This window comes from Heterodontus francisci, chromosome 15, assembly GCF_036365525.1.
Source record: "Heterodontus francisci isolate sHetFra1 chromosome 15, sHetFra1.hap1, whole genome shotgun sequence".
NCBI lineage: Eukaryota > Metazoa > Chordata > Chondrichthyes > Heterodontiformes > Heterodontidae > Heterodontus > Heterodontus francisci.
The window spans coordinates 65,382,841-65,405,577 of NC_090385.1; the positions used below are offsets into that span (position 1 = coordinate 65,382,841).

At 41.7% G+C, this 22,737-nt stretch overlaps 1 protein-coding gene across 2 annotated transcripts in view; it reads left to right on the forward strand.

Annotated features, from left to right (window-relative positions):
* LOC137377723 (dachshund homolog 2-like) overlaps positions 1-22,737 on the forward strand; it is a 408,325-nt gene that overhangs the window by 226,956 nt on the left and 158,632 nt on the right. For both annotated transcript variants that reach the window (XM_068047687.1, XM_068047688.1), the window contains exon 3: positions 75-206. In XM_068047687.1, coding sequence (XP_067903788.1) covers positions 75-206 — 132 coding nt within the window. The remainder of the gene's footprint in view (positions 1-74; positions 207-22,737) is intronic.

Genomic DNA, 22,737 nt, shown 5'->3' on the forward strand with positions numbered 1-22,737 from the left:
CCTCCACACTACAATAATTGAACCAATGTCTTTTAAATAGTGACATGTTGTTATCTTAATCACTTGTTTGCTAGGTTTAACTGCAGCAGCCATGGCTGAAGCGATGAAGTTACAAAAGCTGAAACTTGCAACAATGAATAATCTCCATGGCAATGGTAGTCAAAATGGCACAGAGTCTGAGAATGAAGAACTGAATTCCAGCACAGGTGAGTTCCCAGTCTGTAAGTATAAGCTACTCAAAGACATAAGTCAATTTGGAGTTAGTTTGCCATGACTAGTTATCATCAGGTATTTTACACTATCCTGTCAATATTACAAAATTGCCTTCCTATAACAGTGCTATTTATGGCAGATATATCCGCAAAAGTGTCTACTGCTGCAAAATACGCTTTCAAAATCAATGGCCCACAATTTGCTGGGAAAATAACAGCAAGTTCATGGCGCTTGCTATTATTAGTGTGTTTTTTAAAAAAGGAATTTGTGACCAGGAAGAGATTGAATTTTATGAAGTGAGTCAGGACCCCGATGTTGGGGTAAAAAGTGGGTTCCAAGCTCGCACTTGCCAGCAGAGGGACCTGCTTGGCAATTTTACCACAGGCAGCCTCCTCATTGTCCAATTAAGCATAGCAGGCAGGCTCTTGATGCTGCTTGCCCAATCAGAGGGATCTGAAGCCTCAGCAGTGCCACTGGGAGAGATGTTTGCTGCTGAGGAATGCAGGAGACGTCAGCAACTGGGCAGGTAAGTATAACAAAATATTCATGGGACTCAGCGTGGGAGGGGAAACCCCTCAAGGGAAATGGTTGGGGCCGCGGAACTTGTTTCGTTCAATAAAACCTTCCTCCCTGGGTTGCCGCAGGGATGCTGCCTCCAATTAACTGGCGGCCTCCCCAAGTGGCGGGGGGTTACCCCACCCATTGCAAAATATCAATGGCACCGTACAATGCCCCTAATTGGGTCTTTAATGATGGAAATTGGCTGCCGCCTCCTTAAAATGGGAAGCTTCTTTGCTTCCAGTCCCGCCATTGGTAAAATGCCCCGATGGTGGGACTGCGTCGGGAAGCCGATCCGATACAGTGTCCCACTATTTTACTGGCCTTCCCACCTCCCAGGCCACCTCCTGGGGGCTGGTAAAATCTTGGCCACAATGTGAGTTGGGAATTGCCACAATTGCTGAATGATTTGTAGAGCACCACCGTTAACCTCACAAAAATTGGAGCTCGCTGTCAACCTCCCCTTTAGGGTCAAAAAATTGTAGGACTTGTGCCATAAATACGAATCAAACTCACTGTTGATAGTTAGGGCTGCTAATAAGAACCAAGTTAATGAGATGATTTATGGCCCTGACATGCCACTCAACCATGGAGACCCAGAAAAAGAACCGTCAAAACTTGGAGTCTCACTCTTGCAGGTAACAAATCGTTACTAGAGGTTATTTGAATATTAATTTTTAAAAAATGTATTTCTTACTTTTCCCTTCTGCTCTTTTTTTCTGAATCCAATCTTTCTTCCCCTCCCGTTATATCTTTTTCTGTATCATATTTCTGTTTCCTTCTCTGTCATTTGCGCTTATTCTTCCTCTATCCTTAAATGTAATTGGTTAAAGAGGTAGACTCTTGCTTCCGTCATTCACCAAGGTCCTAGACATTTTGATGCCTTCACCGTGCCATTTTCAACTCGCACATCTAGCAATTTCCTGTGCAAAAATAACTGGAGCCGAAGGATGAGGAAAAAAAATCCAACTCGTAGTGCTCACAAGCAAATTCTGGGACAATATCTCTTCAGTGTTTATGTATTTGTCAGCTGTGGCTCGGTTGGTAGCACTCTTGCTTCTGAGTCACAAGCTTCTTGGTTCAAGTCCCACTCCAGCGCTTGAGCACAAAAATCAAGGCTGACACTCCAGTGGAGTACTGAGTGTTAGATGAGGTCCCATCTGCTTGCTCAGGTGAATGTAAAAGATCCCATGGAACTATTTTGAAGTAGAACAGGGGAGTTATCCCCAGTGTCTTGGCCAATATTTATCCCTCAATCAACATAAGAAATAGGAGTAGGCCATTTGGCCCCTCGAGCCTGTTCCACCATTCCATAAGATCATAGCTGATCTGATCTTGGCCTCAATTCCACTTTCTTGCCTGTTCCCCATAATCCTTGACTCCCTTGCGGATGAAAAATCTGTCTAGCTCAGCCTCGAAGGTATTCAATGACCTAACCTCCACTGCTGTCTGGGGTAGAGAATTACAAAGATTAACGACCATCTCAGACAAGAAATTCCTCATCTCTGTCTTAAATGGGAAACCCCTTATTTTGAAACTTTGCCCCCTAGTTCTAGAGTCCCCCACGAGGGGAAATATCCTCTCAGCATCTACCCTGTCAAGCCACTTCAGAATCTTATGTTTCAATAAATTCCCCTCTCATTCTTCGAAACTCCAATGAGTTTTGTCCCAACCTGCTCAACCGTTGCTCATAAGACAACCCCTTCATCCCAGGAAGCAACATCGTGAACTTTCTCTAAACTGCCTCCAATGCAAGTATATCCCTCCTTAAATAAGGAGACCAGAACCTTATGCAGTACTCGAGTTGTGGTCTCACCAATACCCTGTACAGTTGTAGTAAGACTTCCCTCTTTTTATGCTTCATTCCCCCTTGCAATAAAGGTCAACATTCCATTTGCCTTCCTGATTACTTGTTTTACCTGCTTGCTAACTTTTTGTGATTCGTGTATGAGGACACCCAGATCCGTCTGTACCACAGCATTCTGCAGTCTCTCTCCCACCAAAGTGGATAGCCTCACATTTTCCCACATTATACTCCATCTGACAAATTTTTGCCCACTCACTTAACCTATCTATATCCCTTTACAGACTCTTTGTGTCCTCCTCACAACTTGCTTTCCTACTTATCTTTGTATCATCAGCAAATTTGGCTATAATACACTCAATCCCTTCATCCAAGTCATTAATATATGTTGTAAATAGTTGCGGTCCCAGCACTGATCCCTGTGTTACAGTTTGCCAATCTGAAAATAATCCATTATCCCAACTCTCCGTTTCCTGTTAGTTAACAATCCTCTGTCCATACTGATATATTACCCTCAACACCATGAGCTCTTATCTTGTGCGGTAACCTTTTATGTAGCTCCTCAGAAAATGCCTTTTGGAAATCCAAATACACTACATCTACTGGTTTCCCCTTTATCCACCCTACTTGTTACATCCTCAAAGAATTCTAAGAAATTTGTCAAACATGATTTTCCTTTCACAAAACCATGTTGACTCTGCCTGATTGTATCACAAACATCACAAAAACAGATTTTCTGATCATAATCACATTGCAGTTTGTGGGAACTGGCTGCTGCGTTTCCTGCAATAGTGACGACAATTGAAAAAGTATTTCATTGGCTGTAAAACGCTTTTGAGATGTCCGGTGGTCATGAAAGGCTCTATATAAATGCACATTTTTCTTTCTTTTTTCTTCTGACAAATAAATGAAAGTTTAGGTTGGAGGATGTGATCACAGAATATCATAGAATCATAGAATGGTGACACCACGGAAGGTGGCCATTCGGCCCATCGTGTCCATGCTGGCTCTCTGCAAGATCAACTCACCGAGTCCCACTCCCCTGCCTTTTCCCCGTAGCCCTGAAAATTTTTTCTCTTCAGGTAATTATCCAGATCTCTTTTCAAGACCTCGATTGAATCTGCCTCCACCACACTCACAGGCAGTGCATTCCAGATACTAACCACTCACTGTGTAAAAACATTTTTCCTCTTGTTGCTGTTGCTTCTTTTGCCAATCGCCTTAAATCGGTGTCCTCTGGTTCTGGATCCTTCAGCCAATGGGAACAGTTTCTTCCTATCTACTCTGTCCAGACCATGATTTTGAACACCTCTATCAAATCTCCTCTTAATCTTCTCTTTTCCAAGGAGAACAGACCCAGTTTCTCCAATATTGATCAAGACTCACTATCTGATATGTTATGTTCATGAATAACTTTCTACAGGGAAGTGTTCAGTAATAATGACAAACTATGTTATTATCTCAATTGATAGATTGCATGTCTTTTAAATGTACATCTAATTTTCCACAATGTGTATAAGTATTTTGGCACAAAAGGATATGTAAAGGTGCTGGTTAAAAATTAATGCTTAAAAATACGAATTGATGGTTCAAGATCATTTACAGAAGACCTGTGGGTATTTGATGTTACCACTAACTCGGCTTAACAGTCACAGAATAAAGTGCTACTGAATCAATTGAACAGTTAGCAGTTCAGCATCTCAAATGTGTATATGACGAAATACTGATAAATTAATAAATGTTCTGAAAATAATATATGCTTAGTAGAACAGTATTGTAAGAGAGGAAGTCAGAAGTTTGCTGAAAAACAAACCAACAAATGATATCATTGGCATATAACTCAGGACCCAGTTATACAGAACAATGGGGCCTTAGAGTGGAGCAGACAATAGGTTCTTGAGAACATCGGGGGATGAAGATCCAAGGGAAGACAGGAAAGCAAGAAACGGATAATATGGGCGCAGGTGGGAAACTGAGAAATGAAGATATTAGAGATTGAAGAGGAAGGTGAGAAACTGTAGGGTCCCTGAGAACAGATTGAGGAGCAGAAATAAAGACAGCAGGGATTATAAAACAGTCAAACAAGTGAGAAATAGAGACCTGAGGTAGACAGAGGTAGATACTGGAGAATCAGGAGAAAACATTAGGCAATCAAATGAGAACCATGTAGAGAGAGCAAGAATAGACATTGAAATACAGTGCAAAGGGGAGGAATGTGGACATTGAGGAGATTTGGAATGAATAAAGATGAGATTTTATCACATTTTTAGTTGTGAGTGTCAGTTTAAATTTAAAAACAAATAATAACATTTTGGTGTCCGTGCAAATGGTGATCCACCTCTAGTGTCAATTCATCAATGACTGGGAATACTTATACTTATTGGATAGTTTCTGACAAGGTTTTCCATGGGACTAAATCATGTACTGTTAAAATTATGCACTTAAGTAAACTACTGTACAGTTATGTGGAAGGTGCATTCTAATTAACTGCTTTTGATTTTAGAGTTTAGACAATTAATTGTCTGTATTCCAAGTTGACAGGTAGAGAAAAATGTCTGCTACTGCCTAAGCCAGCTGCCTCATACTGCTGCTTTGTGGTTTTCCATCGTCCATCTTTGCTACTGCAAAGGGACTGGCTAGTGAAATCTACTGCCATCAATCCATTAACTGCCGAATTGCCGTCCCCCTACGAATGCGTGGGTTTCCAGCATCGGACTCAGCCCACCCTGGGAAAAGAGGCGGGAACATGTCTGCAAACCAGCCTGATGCATTTTTTCCCAAATTTGCTTGGCCTCCGGTGCTTCCAAGGACCTGGGAAAATTCCCCCCAATGAGTTAGACTTGTTACGACCAGGTGAGAAGTGTTCTAGGGGTTCCCTCTCAGCCTTTGCCTGGTTTAACTGTAACAGGGTTTAATTTTAAAACAGTGTTTTTAGCTCCCCCTCAGTGAATCCTTGTTCACTGCTCTCCAATTGTAAGGCAAAGAAATCAGACAGGTTTTCTTAGATTTAAATAAGAAAGGTGGAAGTTTATTAATCTTAAACTCTAATTCGGTTAACGACTATGAGTATGCGAAACGACCACGTTAGCATGCAGACGCGATAAACATACACGCAGATAGAGACAGGAAAAAGTAGAAGGAATAAAGGGGAATAGTTTGAGGCAATGTTTGGTAGTTACGGTCCTTTGAGTTTGATAAGTTTTTGGTAGCCAGTAAGTCATGCTATTCATTGGGGCCCGAGCATACTTTAACTTGTTTCGATGTAGGAGTCTTTTTTCTCTTGAGGTTTACGTGTCTTCAGTGGATCCGGAGGCTTCGGAGAAAGCGAGAGACAGCCAGTCAGGAGAGAGGCTGTCTTGTTCCAGGTTCAGTTGCAAACTGCGGTCTGTGTCTTCAAACTATCCTGTCTAATTCAAAAGCCTGGACCAGTCGCTTAGTCATGTGACCAGCTGGTTTAACCACTTCTGCGTTTGTGGATTCTATCATCACAGCAGACCCTGGAATGCAAGCTTCCTTACACCTTCAATGTCTGGTGATCAAAATCCATTTGGGTTAATTGGACCAGGGACTAGTTCTTTGTCTCTCCGGGTTTTGGAGCTGGAGCGGCAGCTGGGGACACTGTGGAGCATCCACGAGAGTATCGTGGATAGCACGTATAGAGAGGTGGTCACACCGCAGGCTCAGACTCCACAGGCAGGAAGGGAATGGGTGACCACCAGACAGAGCAAGAGGACTAGGCAGGCAGTTCAGGAATCTCCTGTGGCTATTCCCCTGCAAAACAGATATACTGCTTTGGATACTGTTGGGGGGAATGGCCTCTCAGGGGAAAGCAGCAACAGCCCAAATTGTTGCACCACAGTTGGATCCGCTGCACAAGGGAGGAGTAAAAAGTGTGGGAATGCAATAGTATTGTAAGCGGAATAGATAGGCGTTTCTGTGGCCGCAGAAGAGACTCCAGGATGCTATGTTGCCTCCCTGGTGCTGGGGTCAAGGATGTCTCAGAGTGGTTACAGAACATTCTGAAGGGGGAGGGTGAATAGCCAGTGGTCGTGGTACACACTGGTACAAACAACATAGGTCAAAAAAAAGGATGAGGTCTTAAAAGCAGAATATAAGGAGCTAGGAAGTAAGTTGAAAAGCAGGACCTCAAAGGTAGTGATCTCAGGATTACTACCAGTGCCACTTGCTAGTCAGAGTAGAAATAGCAGGATATATCGGATGAATACGTGGCTGAAGAGATGGTGTGAGGGGGAGGGTTTTAGATTCCTGGGACATTGGGACTGGTTCTGGGACCAGTACAAACTGGATGGGTTACACCTGGGCAGGACTGGGACTGATGTCCTAGTGGGAGTATTTGCTAGAGTGGTTGGGGAGGGTTTAAACTAAAATGGCAGGGGGATGGGAACCTTTGCAAGGAGTCAGAAGAGGGGGGATCAAAGACAAGAACAAAAGACAAGTAAGGGGAATAAGAAAAGTGATAGGCAGAGAAATCAAGGGCCAGAATCAAGCAGGGCCACAGTGAAAAATAGTGGGAAGGGGAAAGTAATGTTAAAAAGACAAGCCGTAAGGTTTTGTGCCTTAACGCGCCGAGCATTCGCAATAAATTGGATGAATTAATTGCACAAATAGATGTAAATGGGTATGATATAGTTGGGATTATGGAGACATGGCTGCAAGGTGACCAGGGATGGGAAATGAACAGTATTTAAGAAGGACAGATAAAAAGCAAAAGGCGGTGGAGTTGCATTGCTGGTTAAAGAGGAAATTAATGCAATAGTGAAGAAAGATATTAGCTCTGACGATGTGGAATCTGTATGGGTAGAGCTGAGAAACACTAAGGGGCAAAAAATGTTAGTGGGGGTTGTATATAGACCCCCAAACTGTAATGGTGATGTTGGGAATGGCATTAAACAGGAAATTAGAGATGCATGCGATAAAGGAACATCTGTAATTATGGGTGACTTTAATCTGCATGTAGATTGGACAAACCAAATTAGTCACAATACCATGGAGGAGGAATTCTTGGAGTGTATATGGGATGGTTTTCTGGACCAACACATTGAGGAACCAACTAGAGAACAGGCCATCCTAGACTGGGTATTGTGTAATCAGAGAGGGATAATTGACAATCTATTGGTGCGAGACCCCTTGGGGATGAGCGATCATAATATGATAGAATTCTTCATCAAGTTGGAGAGTGACGTAGTTGATTCTGAGACTAAGGTCCTGAATCTTAGTAAAGGAAACTACGGATTATGAAGCGCAAGTTGGCTATGATGGATTGGGAAACGTTACTTAAAGGGATGATGGTGGATAGGCAATGGCAAACATTTAAAAAGTGCATGGATGAACTGCAACAATTGTTTATCCCTGTCTGGCGCAAAAGTAAAACGGGGAAGGTAGCCAAACCATGGCTTACAAGGGAAATTAGCATTAGATCCAAGGAAGAGGCATATAAATCTGCCAGACAAAACAACGGACCTGAGGATTGGGAGCAGTTTAGAATTCAGCAAAGGAGGATCAAGGGATCGATTAAGAAGGGGAAAATAGAGTACGAGAGCAAGCTTGCAGGGAACATAAAAACTGACTGTACAAGTTTCTATAGGTATGTGAAGAGAAAAAGATTGGTGAAGACAAATGTAGGTCCCTTACAGTCAGAAACAGGGGAATTTATTATGGGGAACAAAGAAATGGCTGACCAACTAAATGCATACTTTGGTTCTGTCTTCACAAAGGAGGACACAAATATCATACCAGAAATGTTGGGGAACACAGGGCTTAGTGAGAAAGAGGAACTGAAGGAAATCAGTATTAGTAGAGAAATGGCGTTGGGGAAATTGATGGGATTGAAGGCCGATAAATCCCCAGGGCCTGATGGTATACATCCCAGAGTACTTAAGGAAGTGGCCCTAGAAATATTGGATGCATTGGTGGTCATCTTCCAACATCGTATAGACTCTGGAATAGTTCCTACAGATTGGAGGGTAGCTAATGTAACCCCACTATTTAGAAAGCAGGAAATTATAGACCAGTCAGCCTGATGTCAGTAGTGGGGACAATTCTAGTGTCCATTATCAAAGATTTTATAGCAGAGCACTTAGAGAACAGTAGTAGAATCGGGCAGAGTCAGCATGGATTTACAAAAGGAAAATCATGCTTGACAAATCTACTACAATTCTTTGAGGATCTAACTAGTAGAGTTGATGAGGGGGAGCCAGTGGATGTGGTTTATTTGGGCTTTCAGAAGGCTTTCGACAAAGTCCCACATGAGAGATTAGCATGTAAAATTAAAGCGCATGGGATTGGGGGTAGTATATTGCGATGGATAGAAAATTGGTTGGCGGACAGGAAATAAAGAGTAGGGATAAATGGGTCTTTTTCCGAATGGCAGGCAGTGACTAGTGGGGTACCGCAGGGATCGGTGCTAGGACCCCAGTTAATCACAATATACATTAATGATTTAGATTGAGGAACTAAATCTAATATCTCCAAATTTGCAGATGACACAAAACTGGGTGGGAGGGTGAGTTGTGAGGAGGATGCAGAGAGGCTTCAGGGTGATTTGGACAAGTTGAGTGAGTGGGCTAATGCATGGCAGATGCAGTATAATGTGGATAAATGTGAGGTTATCCACTTTGGTAGCAAAAGCATGAAGGCAGATTATTATCTGAACGGCTATAAACTGAGAGAGGGGAATATACAGCGAGACCTGGGTGTTCTCATACACCAGTCGCTGAAGGTAAGCATGCAGGTTCAACAGGCAGTAAAAAAGGCAAATGGTATGTTGGCCTACATAGCGAGAGGATTCGAGTACAGGAGCAGGGATGTCTTGTTGCAATTATACAAGGCCTTGGTGAGGCCACACCTGGAATATTGTGTGCAGTTTTGGTCTCCTTATCCGAGGAAGGATGTTCTTGCTATAGAGGGAGTGCAGCAAAGGTTTACCAGACTGATTCCTGGGATGGCGGGACTGACGTATGAGGAGAGATTGAGTTGGTTAGGATTATATTTGCTGGTGTTCAGAAGAGTGAGGGGGGGGATCTCATAGAAACCTATAAAATTCTCACAGGACTTGACAGGGTAGATGCCGGAAAGATGTTCCCGATGGTGGGGGAGTCCAGAACTAGGGGTCATAGTCTAAGGATACGGGGTAAACCTTTCAGGACTGAGACGAGGAGAAATGTCTTCACCCAGAGAATGGTGAGCCTGTGGAATTCGCTACCACAGAAAGCAGTTGAGGCCAAAACATTGTATGTTTTCAAGAAGGAGTTAGATATAGCTCTTGGGTCTAAAAGGGATCAAAGGGTATGGGGAGAAAGCGGGAATAGGTTACTGAGTTGGATGATCAGCCATGGTCAAAGTGAATGGCAGAGCAGGCTCGAAGGGCCAAATGGCCTACTCCTGCTCCTATTTTCTATTTTTCTATGTTAGCATTGTCTTTCAGTATGCAAATATCCTTCCCGCCAAGTGTCTGGTGCTCGCTTATAAAACAAGTCATTTCTTCACTCCAGCAACAGTTTAAAATTAATGTTCACATGACAAAATTAATCTGCCTCATTCTCGGCAGGTGGGGGTCTTCATGACCGTACCTTTACCTGAAATCTGTTGCAGCATCATTCCAATATATAAAACAATACAAACAGAATTGAATCAGTATTTCTGCAAAAGCTGTGTTTGCAAAATATAAAAATATGTACATGGCATAATATGTAGCTGTACAAAGTTCTGGGGAGAAAGAGTTAAAAACAAAAAAAAAAGTAAGATGTTCACAAACACATGTTCGTACTTGTATGCACACATTGGTCTTTTTTGGCTTAATTTCTTAACCTGATCCCTTTGTAGCAGCTGAAATGTGTAAGAGGGCAAACTGCTGTGCAGGAATGTGAGCCCAGCCATGGGCAGACTCAAGTGATGAATGGCAACAGCAGTTGGTTTCTGCCCCAACTTGCAGGCTTGTGACAAGGACATCATATTTGTATAACTATTCATGAGTGGAACTTGCTTACCTGATCGCTGAGCAGGACTCTGCTTCAGGGAAAGGTTGCAGAGTGCAGGGGTTTCCAATATATTGTGGCCAGGCAAATATTGGATTTAGTAGGATGCGAATCAATGCTCATTTGCTACACTAAATGAGATGTAAGTTTATTTTGGATTGGCTTTTGCATTGTTTGACACTGAATTAAGGCTTAATTCTATGTAATGTAACAATATAGTCGCATAATGTAAATGTGATTAATTCCAGGTAACTTGCATTAACATCCCTCGCCAGTCACATTTGCACTGAATAGGACGGCACAGTGGCGCAGTGGTTAGCACCGCAGCCTCACAGCTCCAGCGACCCGGGTTCAATTCTGGGTACTGCCTGTGTGGAGTTTGCAAGTTCTCCCTGTGTCTGCGTGGGTTTTCTCCGGGTGCTCCGGTTTCCTCCCACAAGCCAAAAGACTTGCAGGTTGGTAGGTAAATTGGCCATTATAAATTGCCCCTAGTATAGGTAGGTGGTAGGGAAATATAGGGACAGGTGGGGATGTGATAGGAATATGGGATTAGCGTAGGATTAGTATATATGGGTGGTTGATGGTCGGCACAGACTCGGTGGGCCAAAGGGCCTGTTTCAGTGCTGTATCTCTTAAAAAAAAAGAAATGCTGGAGATACTCAGCAGGTCTGGCAGCATCTGTAGAGAGAGAAGCAGAGTTAACGTTTCAGGTCAGTGACCCTTCTTCAGAACTAGCAAATATTAGAAATGTAAAAGGTTATAAGCAAGAAAAGCGGGGGTGGGGCAAGAGATAACAAAGGAGAAGGTGTAAATAGGTCAAGGTCACAGAATAACTGACTAGAAGGTCATGGAGCAAAGGCAAACAATATGTTAATGATGTGTTGAAAGACAAAGCATCAGTACAGGTGTTAATGGACTGAAAATTGAACAGCCATAAGTATAAACATGAAAAAAACAGTGGGTAAGCAAACTGAACAAACTTAGATGAAACAAAATAAAATAAACACAAAAAAATATAAAAAAAGGAAAAAGAAAAAAATAACTAAAAATAAAAGTAAAATGGGGGGCCCGTAATGCTCTGAAATTATTGAACTCAATGTTCAGTCCGGCAGGCTGTAGTGTGCCTAATCGGTAAATGAGATGCTGTTCCTCGAGCTTGATTTGATGTTCACTGGAACACTGTAACAATCCCAGGACAGGCATGAGAGCAGGGGGGAGTGTTGAAATGGCAAGCAACCGAAAGCTCAGGTTCCTGCTTGCGGACTGAGCGGAGGTGTTCCGCAAAGCGGTCGCCCAGTCTGCGTTTGGTCTCCCCAATGTGGAGGACACCACATTGTGAGCAGCGAATACAGTATACTACATTGAAAGAAGCACAAGTCAATCGCTGCTTCACCTAAAAGGAGTGTTTGGGGCCTGGGATAGTGAGGAGAGAGGAAGTAAATGGGCAGGTATTACACCTCCTGCGATTGCAGGGGAAGGTACAATGGGAAGGGGACGAGGTGGTGGGAGTAATGGAGGAGTAGACCAGGGTGTCACGAAGGGAACAATCCCTTCGGAATGCTGACAAGGGAAGGGAGGGGAAGATGCGTTTGGTAGTGGCATCACGCTGGAGGTGGCGGAAATGGCGGAGGATGATCCTTTGGATATGGAGGCTGATGTGGTGGAAAGTGAGGACAAGGGGAACCCTGTCGCAGTTCTGGGGGTGGGGGTGGGGAAGGGGAGAGGGTAGAGGTGTGGGAAATGGGCCCTCAACCGTGTCCGGATTTACCTCCTCTCTCCTCACTATCCCAGGCCCCAAACACTCCTTTCAGGTGAAGCAGCGATTTATTTGTACTTCTTTCAATGTAGTATCCTGTATTCGCTGCTCACAATGTGGTCTCCTCTACTTTGGGGAGACCAAACGCAGACCGGGCGACTGCTTTGCGGAACATCTCCACTCAGTCCGCAAGCAGGACCCTGAGCTTCCGCTTGCTTGCCATTTCAACACTTCCCCCCCCCTGCTCTCATGCTCACATCTCTGTCCTGGGATTGCTGCAGTGTTCCAGTGAACATCAACGCAAGCTCGAGGAACAGCATCTCATTTACCGATTAGGCACACTACAGAACATTGGGTTCAATCATTTCAGAGCATGACGGGCCCCCATTTTACTTTTATTTTTAGTTATTTTTTTCTTTTTCCTTTTTAAAAATTTTTTTTGTGTTTACTTTATTTTATTTCATCTTAGATGGTTCAGTTTGCTTCCCCACTTCTTTTCATGTTTGTACTTGCGGCTGTTCAATTGTCAGTTCATTAAGACCCTATCTGTGCAGATGCTTTGTCTTTCAACACATCATTAACATATTGTTTGCCTTTGCTCCGTGACCTTCTGGTCAGCTATTCTGTGACCTTGTCCTGTTTACAACTTCTCCTTTGTTATCTCTTGCCCCACCCCTGCTTTACTTGCTTATAACCTTTTACATTTCTAATATTTGCTAGTTCTGAAGAAGGGTCACTGACCTGAAATGTTAACTCTGCTTCCCTCCACAGATGCTGCCAGACCCGCTGTGTATTTCCAGCATTTCCTGTTTTTATTTCAGATTTCCAGCATCCGCAGTATTTTGCTTTTATTTTTCCTGGTTTCACCTCTTGAATTCGAGGAGCACCTGGAATAATGTATTACAGTATCAGGAAAATTGTCAATAATTTATATTATCTTATATATTCTGAGCAGTAAATATGAAATATTTCAGTAGTTCTCAAGCCAACTATTTTAAGTAATTGTACCAGCAGTTACAGATCATATTCCTTTATAATAAACAATGCGGCTCATCGAGCGGTATCAGTTGGAGTATTCACTGGATTGGCCAGGAAACTCTGCAAAGCCTTGAGCAGTTTTTACTTCAACTGCAGTAGTCTTAGTCTTTATTTAATGGTTTCTACATGATTTTGTATTGCCATTCCCTGAAGACTAACAGCCTGTTACAATTCTGCTGTGCTCCAAATTCAAAATACCATGCTTTATTGTTTTAGTAAATTGCTTTCAATTTATTGCTGCCTGTGCTTTGTAACCCATAAAAGATTAAGGCTGGTGTGCAAGTTTACACAAAACAGTTGGCTGATTATTCTGCTACTTGCCATATAGGCAGAGCTAGATATTTGTGTAAGTTTCCATATCTCATTGTCACCTAGCAGTGTTCTTTATAGGTGATGATTGGAAACAAACTGCATAAACAATCTCAAATTATTTTCAGAGGCACACAATGGAAGATTTTTTCTTTTGCTGTTTGCAAGAGGATCAAAGTACCTTCAGTGATATAATTTCATTACATCTTGTTTGCTTTTATTGCAAGAGGACAAAAGCCTCCAGTTAAGTGTTGAACTTGCAGTGGATAATCACAAGATTAGTCAATTATGGCTTTAGACAATCTTACCCTTTAATAACACATTTATATAAAGTCAAAAAATGAAGTTGAATAAACAGGTAAAAAGTATGACCATGTTTTAGATTAACTACCTTGAATTAGGCCAGTGGTCAGGGACAGGAGGGTATGACTATGAGTGAGGCAGGTAGAGGGATCCAGGAGATAATGTTGCAGGAGCCTCAGCCCTTGTCCTTGTCCAACAGGTTCGTGATTCTTGCTCCCCGTGCGGACGAGAGCAGGGACTGTAGGGAGGATGAGCAAACTGACCATAGCACGGTGGTACAGGGAGCCATTCAAGTGGGGGGAGAAAAGCAAAATATAGTCGTAATCAAGGATAGTATAGTTAGGGGCATAGACACTGTTCTCTGTGGCCAGGTTCGAGAGTCCCGAAGGCTCTGTGGCCTACCTGGTGACAGGGTTTAAATATCTCATCTGGGCTGCAGAGGAACTTGGAATGGGAGGGGAAAGATCCAGTTGTCGTGGTCCACGTAGGTACCAACGATATAGGTAGAATGAGGATAGAGGTTCTGCTGAGGGACTATGAGCAGCTAGGGGCTAAATTAAAAAGCAGAACCAAAAATGTAATAATCTCTGGATTACTACCTGGGCCACAAGCAAATTTGCACAGGGTCAATAAGATTAAAGAGGTAAATGCATGGCTCAAAGATTGGTGTGGGAGAAATGGATTCGAATTTGTGGGACATTGGCACCAGTACTGGGGATGGAGGGAGCTGTTCCGATGGGACGGGCTCCACCTAAATCATGCTGGGACCAGAGTCCTGGCGAATCGCTTAACTAGGGCTGTAGATAGGACTTTAAACTAAATAGTTCGGGGGAGGGTTCAGTTGCATGGAAAATTAGGAAGTCAAAGTTAAAGTAGAAAGTAGGAGTGCAGGTTAATGATGAGGCTGATTGTTACCAGAAAATAAAAGGAAGGGACAGAATGTGTGAATGTCAAATTACACCAAGAAATCGTACAAGAGTAGGGAAATTTAATAATAGAACAAACTTAAAGGCTTTGCATCTGAATGCACGAAGCATTTGGAATAAAATAAATGAGTTAACAACGCAAATAGAGATGAATGGGAATGATTTAGTTGCAGGGAAACCAGGTTTGGGAATTGAATATCCAAGGGTACTCAGTATTTCGGAAGGATAGGCAGGAAGGAAAAGGAGGTGGTGTAGCTTTGTTAGTAAAGGAAGAGATCAGTGCTGTAGTGAGAAATGATATAGGCACTGGAGATCAAGACGCAGAATCAGTCTGGTTAGAAATAAGAAATAGCAAGGGAAAGAAGTCCCTGGTGGGAGTAATCTATAGGTCCCCAAACAGTAGTTCCACAGTGGGGCACAGTATAAACCAGGAAGTACTGGGGGCTTGTAAGAAAGATACGGCAATAATCATGGGTGATTTTAATATGCATATAGACTGGATTAATCAAATTGGCAAGGGTATTGTTGAGGGAGAGCTCATTGAATGTATTAGAGATTGTTTTTTGGAGCAATATGTTGTGGAACCAACCAAGGAGCAGGTTATTCTAGATTTGGTATTGTGTAATGAGGTGGGATTGATTAATCTCATAGTTAAGGATCCTGTGGGGAAGAGTGATCACAACATGCTAGAATTTCAAATTCAGTTTGAGGGCGAGAAACTGGAGTCCCACACTAGTGTTCTGGAGTTAACCAAAGGTAATTACATAGGCATGAGGACAGATTTAGCCCTAGTGGACTGGACAGGAAGACTACAAGGTAGGACAGTTGATGAGCAGTGGCAGATGTTTAAGGAGATATTCAATTCCTCCCAACTAAAATATATTCCAGAGAGGAAGAAAGATTCTAAGAGGGGGATAAAACATCCATGGCTAAGCAAGGAAGTTAAGGATAACATAAAAACAAAAACTACAGCATACCATATTGCCAAGGCCAGTGACAGGCTGGAAAATTGGGGGACTATTAAAGATCAACAAAGGGTTACTAAAAAAGTAATAAAAAGAGCAAAGGTAAATTATGAAAGAAACCTAGCGCAAAATGTAAAAATGGATAGCAAAAGCTTCTATAAGTATATAAAAGGGAAGAGAATAGCTAAAGTGAATGTTGGTCCTTTGGAGGATGAGATAGGGGAGTTAATAAAGGGGGACACAGAAATGGTGGAGACACTAAATCCGTATTTTGCCTCAGTATTCACGATGGAGGACACAAGTACCATACCAGTAGTAACAGGAAATGCAGAGGCTATAGAAAGGGAGGAACTTAGAACAATCATCATCACTAGGGAAAAAGTACTGAGCAAACGATTTGGATTGAAGGCAGACAAGTCCCCAGGGCCTGATGGCCGACATCCTAGGGTCTTAAAGGAAGTGGCAGCGGAAAAAGTGGATCCATTGGTTATAATATTCCAAAATTCCCTGGATGCGTGAAAGGTTCCAGTGGATTGGAAAAAAGCTAATATAACGCCCTTATTCAAAAAGGGAGAGAGGCAGAAAGTAGGAAACTATAGACCAGTTAGTTTAACATCTGGCGTTGGGAGATTGTTAGAATCCATTATTAAGGAAGTAATAACAGGACATTTAGAAAGTCAAAACGCAATCTATCAGAGTCAGCATGGTTTTATGAAGCGTAAATCGTTTATGACTAATTTGCTAGAGTTCTTCGAAGCTGTAACAAGCAAAGTGGATAATGGGGATCCTGTAGATGTAGTATATCTGGATTTCCAGAAGGCATTTGATAAGGTGCCGCACAAAAGATTAATACACGAGGTAAGATCACATGGGATTGGGGCAATTTATTAGCTTGGATAGAGGATTGGCTAACCAACAGAAAACAGAGAGTCGAGATAAATGGGTCTTTTTCTGGCTGGCAAGGTGTAACTAGTGGAGTGTCACAGGGTTCGCTCCTCGGGCCCCAACTATTAACAATTTATATTAATGACTTGAATGCAGCGATAGAAGGTACTATCGCCAAATTTGCAGCTGACGCTAAAATAGGTGGGATAGTAAGTTGCAATAAAGAAATAAGAAATTTACAAATGGATATGGATAGGTTAGGTAAATGGGCCAAAATTTGGCAGATGGAGTTTAACGTGAATAAATGAGAGGTTATCCATTTTGGTCAGAAAAATAGAAAGGCAAATTATTATCTAAATGGAGAGAAACTTCAGAGTGCTTCGGTGCAGAGGGATCTGGGTGTCCTCGTGCATGATTCGCTGAAAACGAGTAATAAGGTCATAAGGAAGGCAAATGGAATTTTGACATTTATTGCTAGAGGAATAGAGTATAAAAGTAGGGAAGTGTTGCTGCAACTGTACAAGGCATTAGTGAGACCGCACCTGGAGTATTGCATACAGTTTTGGTCCTCTTACTTGAGGAGGGATGTAGTTGCACTGGAGGCAGTTCAGAGAAGGTTCACTAGATTGATTCCAGAGACGAGGGGTTTGTCTTATGAAGAGAGTTTGAGCAGTTTAGGCCTTTACTCTTTAGAGGTTAGAAGAATGAGAGGAGATCTAATTGAGGTATATAAGATGATCTAGGGGATTGACAAAGTAGACATAGAGAGGATGTTTCCTCTTGTGGGGCAATCTAGAACAAGAGGTCATAGTTTTAGGATAAGGGGTAGCAGATTTAAAACCTAGATGAGGAGGAATTACTTCTCTCAAAGGATCGTGAGTCTGTAGAATTCACTACCCCAGAGTGCGATGGATGCCGGGACATTGAGTAAATTTAATGAGGAGATAGACAGATTTTTAATTAGTAATGGGTTGAAGGGTTATGGAGAACAGGTAGGAAAGTGGATTTGAGGCCGAGATGAGATCAGCCATAATCGTATTGAATGGCGGAGCAGGCTCGAGGGGCTGAATTGCCTACTCTTGCTCCTAGTTCTTATGTATGTTATTTTATAATCTGTAATGAGTTAATCTGGGTTGTAAATCTAATGGTTTGATTTTATGCTATCTGGTTAGTAATAACAAGGCAGTGCATTTTAGTGGCACCAGATCAATATAAATTCACTGGCTGAATGGGCTGCATGTGGGTCAGGTGGTAAATCTACAGCCAGGTTGACCTGTTGAGTATCACAGTTCCATTATGCAAGGAAGGAGAAAGGATTTTTATTGTCATTTAATTCATTAGTTATGATAAACAAATAAATGTAAATGCAGATCTTATCAATTACAGGTAGCAATGTCAATGGATGGCCGTATAAGGATTCACACGTCTAATTATTACACCTACAGGAACTCTTTGTAAAATGTTTTTTTTTTAAATCAGATATTTTCCTCTTCACTATTTGTTTTCCAGCCATCTTAGATCTTACTATCCCTGCAGCAGGAATGAGAGAGTCTTAATAAAGACTGTTAGAGTTGATATGTGTCCTACCACTCTGCTTTCCCTCCCCACTTGCAACGGTCACCCATACTTTGCCTCACTATTAATAAAGGAGGTAGATATTGGGATTGGAGAATCACCAGATGTGGGTTTAGACTGTCATTGTTATTATTCCAAGAGAAACGGGACTAAATAAATTCCTCAGATTTAAGGTAAACAAACCATGGGGACCGATGGTTGTCAGATTAGGATCCTGAAAAAGTTAATACAGAAATAACAGAGGCTCTGTGGAAAGAAAGGTTGTGCCAGAAAACTGGATGGTGGTAAATATGACACAACCCTTTTAAAAGAAAAGAGACAGAGATAAGCCGGGAAACTAACCACCCTGCTAGTCCCCTAATAGTTAGTAAATTGCTAGAGCCTATAATACAGAATGAGAAGCAGTCATGAGGCAGTTGAGGGGTAGATAGGTTTATATAGAAGCTGATCTCATGACCTATGGAGGCTGACACATGTAGCTAAGAGAAAGGACAGGACCAAGGATAGATCCTTGGGAGTCTCTGGAGGTCAAGGTGCATGGACAAAAGAGAAGCCATTGGTAGAGATGCAGTGCTACATACAGGAGAGATATTGGAAGAGGATGACCAGGTCAACCATATAGAACATTGCAGAGTAGGCAATGAGGATGAGGAGGGATAAAGCACCACAGTCACAATAACAGAGCATGTCATTTGTCACTTCAATTACGACTATTTTGGTGCTTGAACAGGGAGTCATAGGAGAGATGGGGATGAAGCTGGGATGCAACAACACCTTCAAAGCCAAAGAGTTAAACTTCAAGCCTAAAGAATGAATTAAAAGACACTGGTGGCACTCGTTCTGAATACTGTGAAATAAAAATAACAAGGGTCTCGCCAGTCTTTAAATTCAGTGTTTAACCCAAACTTGCCACTATGTATTTCTAAAACAAAAAAGGTAGAGTGAAGACAGGCTGGTAATTAGCAATAACAGAAAGGCCAAGAATGAGTTTTATTTTTGAGCATACAGGGTAACATTCTACAATTCCAAATGCTCTTAACAAAGGAACACCTACATAATGACAGACATGTTCAAAATGCAGCACATCCTGTCTGTCAGTAAGTAACCTTTCCTCTTGCAAGTGGGCTGTTTTGCCATAATTGCAGTGTGTGCACCTTTTAAGATGTGTTCATGCCAAGGCTGTCAATCTAAGTTGCCTCTTGACTGTGTACTCTGTTGGAACATGGATATGCTTAAGAAGCAATGAAAGAAGTCTTAAGATTATGTGAGGTCTTGACATGAGCCAGCAATACGTATGTAACAGGTTGATGGCAATATTTTGTGTTGGGCGTGTTTGGGTATCCATTGGATGAATGATACTGTTGGGCAGTCTTATCTTGGCAGCTTCCTCCACTCCCGTTCCCAGGTTAAATGAGTAGTGTAAACAGAAATGTGCATGGGCGCCACCTCCTAGTAAGCATCCTTTACTGCTGCCTTCTGGGAATGGTGCCCTGGAAGGCCAAACAGGCCAACCTTCCTCTCACCCATGCCCAACCATTCAAACAGGGGTTTTGGGTCTGAGCTACTTCATCACTTGCCCACAAGCTCTGTTTCCTACCCCATATTTATTTGGTTATTCTTTAGCTTTGGCCAGTCACTATTTTTCTCCATAAAGCCCTTGGGACAGCCTTATGGCCTCTTTTTATAAGTCTGCTTACCTTTGCGTAGTTACAGTGCTTTCAATGTTGGCTGATGAATGGCTGATGGCAGATGCAATTATCCAAGTTCTCACGCCAGAACAATCTGGGCTGGGGGCTCATTGGAAATATTTAGATGGGCCAACCTCAAAAGACAGCTACCGAATACCGCAATCTCTGCAATGCATTCCACCACCTTAGTGTCAGGATGGAAAAATCTGCACTGATATTCTTTTTTCAAAACAGTGCGAGGCAGGCCCAGTTCCTGGAATGTGAAATTCAGTTCCTGTCCTCTCATTAGTTTGAAACGCAAAATGGCTAAAATAATTTTCACTTCTGTTGCAACTGTTAATCTCAACAGAATTTGAAAATGTCCTCCAGTTTCAAAGGGAAAAATATTCATTTGCTCATGGTGCAAAAATTTGTGTTGCATTCACTAGATTTAATGTTACTTCTAAAAGATTTCATGATTAACAATTACAAAGGGGAGTTGCAGTGACTGTTGATAGCTTGAATGCTGCCCATTAAATCCTGATTACAATGTGAAAATACTGTACAGGGTTGATTGCAAAACAGGGAGTTCAGATAAAGTTTGAAAATAGGGAGTTCCTACGGAAGTCACTGCATTAAGCTGTTTTTTTTTTAAATCGCAGGCTGATGGCTTTTTCTCCCACATTATAATCATCCTAGGCCATGTGATAATTTTAACCTCTTGCCCTCTGCAATCCAGCCACAGACACAAAGTACAATAATCTATTAATATTTATGTGCCTTTGTCAAAACACAACCATTTTTTGATATAAAAAAAGTAGCATAAACCTCCCATATTACAATAGTGACGACCCTTCCAAAGTACTTCATTGACTGTTAAGCTGCTTGGGAAGTCCTGATGTCGTGAAAGGTGATATATAAATGCAAGTTCTTTCCTTTCTTATAAATGTATAACTGAAGTTTAGTTATATACCTCCATTTTACATTTTATCTTTAAAAGAAGCTTTTACAGTTTAAAATGCACTGGTTCAGGAGAGTGGCCTTATATTGGGCTTCTGTAGCTGGTCTGTCCAGTTAGTTTCCTGATCAGCACTGGCCTTGGCAGCAGTGCAGCCACCAGTCAATATGGCAACAGTTCACAAGATTCATGAAAAGTAGACCGCCACTGCCACTGGAACATGCAGAGTGAGGTGGCTTATATTTCTAAGTGCAACTGATGACAGAAGAGCTGCATGTTGTCTGACAGCTCAATCTGCCACTAAAAAAAAAAGTATTTTACAACATAATCTTAGCCCTCAGGAAATTGAGAACACAGTTCTGGGAACGCAGAAAGTCACTGGCTGAAGGTGAAAAAACTCACTAGCTCCTGATCTACAGGTTTACTTGCTGGGCAGTCAATTGTAATGGAATCTTGTCAGGGAAAATCAACATCACAAAGGCTACTGCAGTGGGGTTGGGACTAAAGGTTGACATTTTAAAAGAGAATCACATGTATTATTTAACAATCTATGAACCATGATTGCAGAGGCAGCAAAGAAAGGTGGATGCAGATTAGGCCAGTGATAATGCCTGGGTTGCAATTCGTAGCAGAACGTTTTAAGATGTGCACCTAAAATGAATCACTTATTAGCTCCTGACATGGCCCACGTTTTCTTTATTTTAATTGCACAATAATGAAGCTTTATAATACTTGCACCAGTTTTACACAACTGCCTGCTCAGGATTAATTTTACTGACTCTTTAATGCTTGATATCCATGCTTGTCACAAAAGCATAAAATGATTTCCTTCTAAATGTTATAATTATTTTATTTCCAGATAACCTTTTTAAATTGGCTGTGAACTGAATACTTTGCACAAAGTTGCCAGCAGAGATAATTAGGAAAGGGACAGTATAACTTCAAATTCTGTTTTCCATTTCCGTTATGACTAATTTAATACCTTTTATAGCTTTTTTATTTTTGAAGTGGTTGACTTCACAGACTATGTATAGTAGAAATACATATATTCTTTATTAAGTCTGTTTATCAGAGCTGTGTTCTCAATTTCCTAACGACTAAGATTGTGTTATAAAGTACTTTTATCACCAACATCAGCCTAAAAACAGCCCTCATGTTTTACGCATTAATTTCTCAAACTCTGAATTCTGTTCGCTGCAAAAAGAATGTTTAAAAATGAATTCCTCTTGAAGGGGCAAGAGTTATTTTTGATACAAACAGCTACACAGTGAGGACAAGGGTCAGACAATTGTGCTATGTGAACATTAACGTACAAGTGTTTGACGTGTTGGCTTGCCATCGCATTAAATATTTGTATGTTGATCTTCGCATTGCATAATTTCAAAGTCAAAGAGTTATATTAGAAGATATTGATGGAACCCATTCAGAATATAGCAACGTTATAAAATAACAGGGACCAAGCCCCTTTTTAAATGTAGTGTTTAACCCAATCTTACATTCTATGTATTTATAAAACTAAGTGTAGCTGGGAGACTATCTAAGTGCTAATATCACATGGAATTGTCTAAAAAAAGTTGTCTTTTGCCAGGTCAGATTTCTGCTGTTCCACATTCAACAAAACTGTCATAGCATTTAATTTTCACTCATTACCTTGCTTTAAAACTCAGAGCTAAGGTTGTACAAGATCAAAAAGGAGGAAATGATGAGCTAGAAAGGAAAGAAAACCGTATGCAGGTTCATGGCTGAAGCTCTGTGATTTTAGTCTCCAGTTCCACTCTTGCTGATG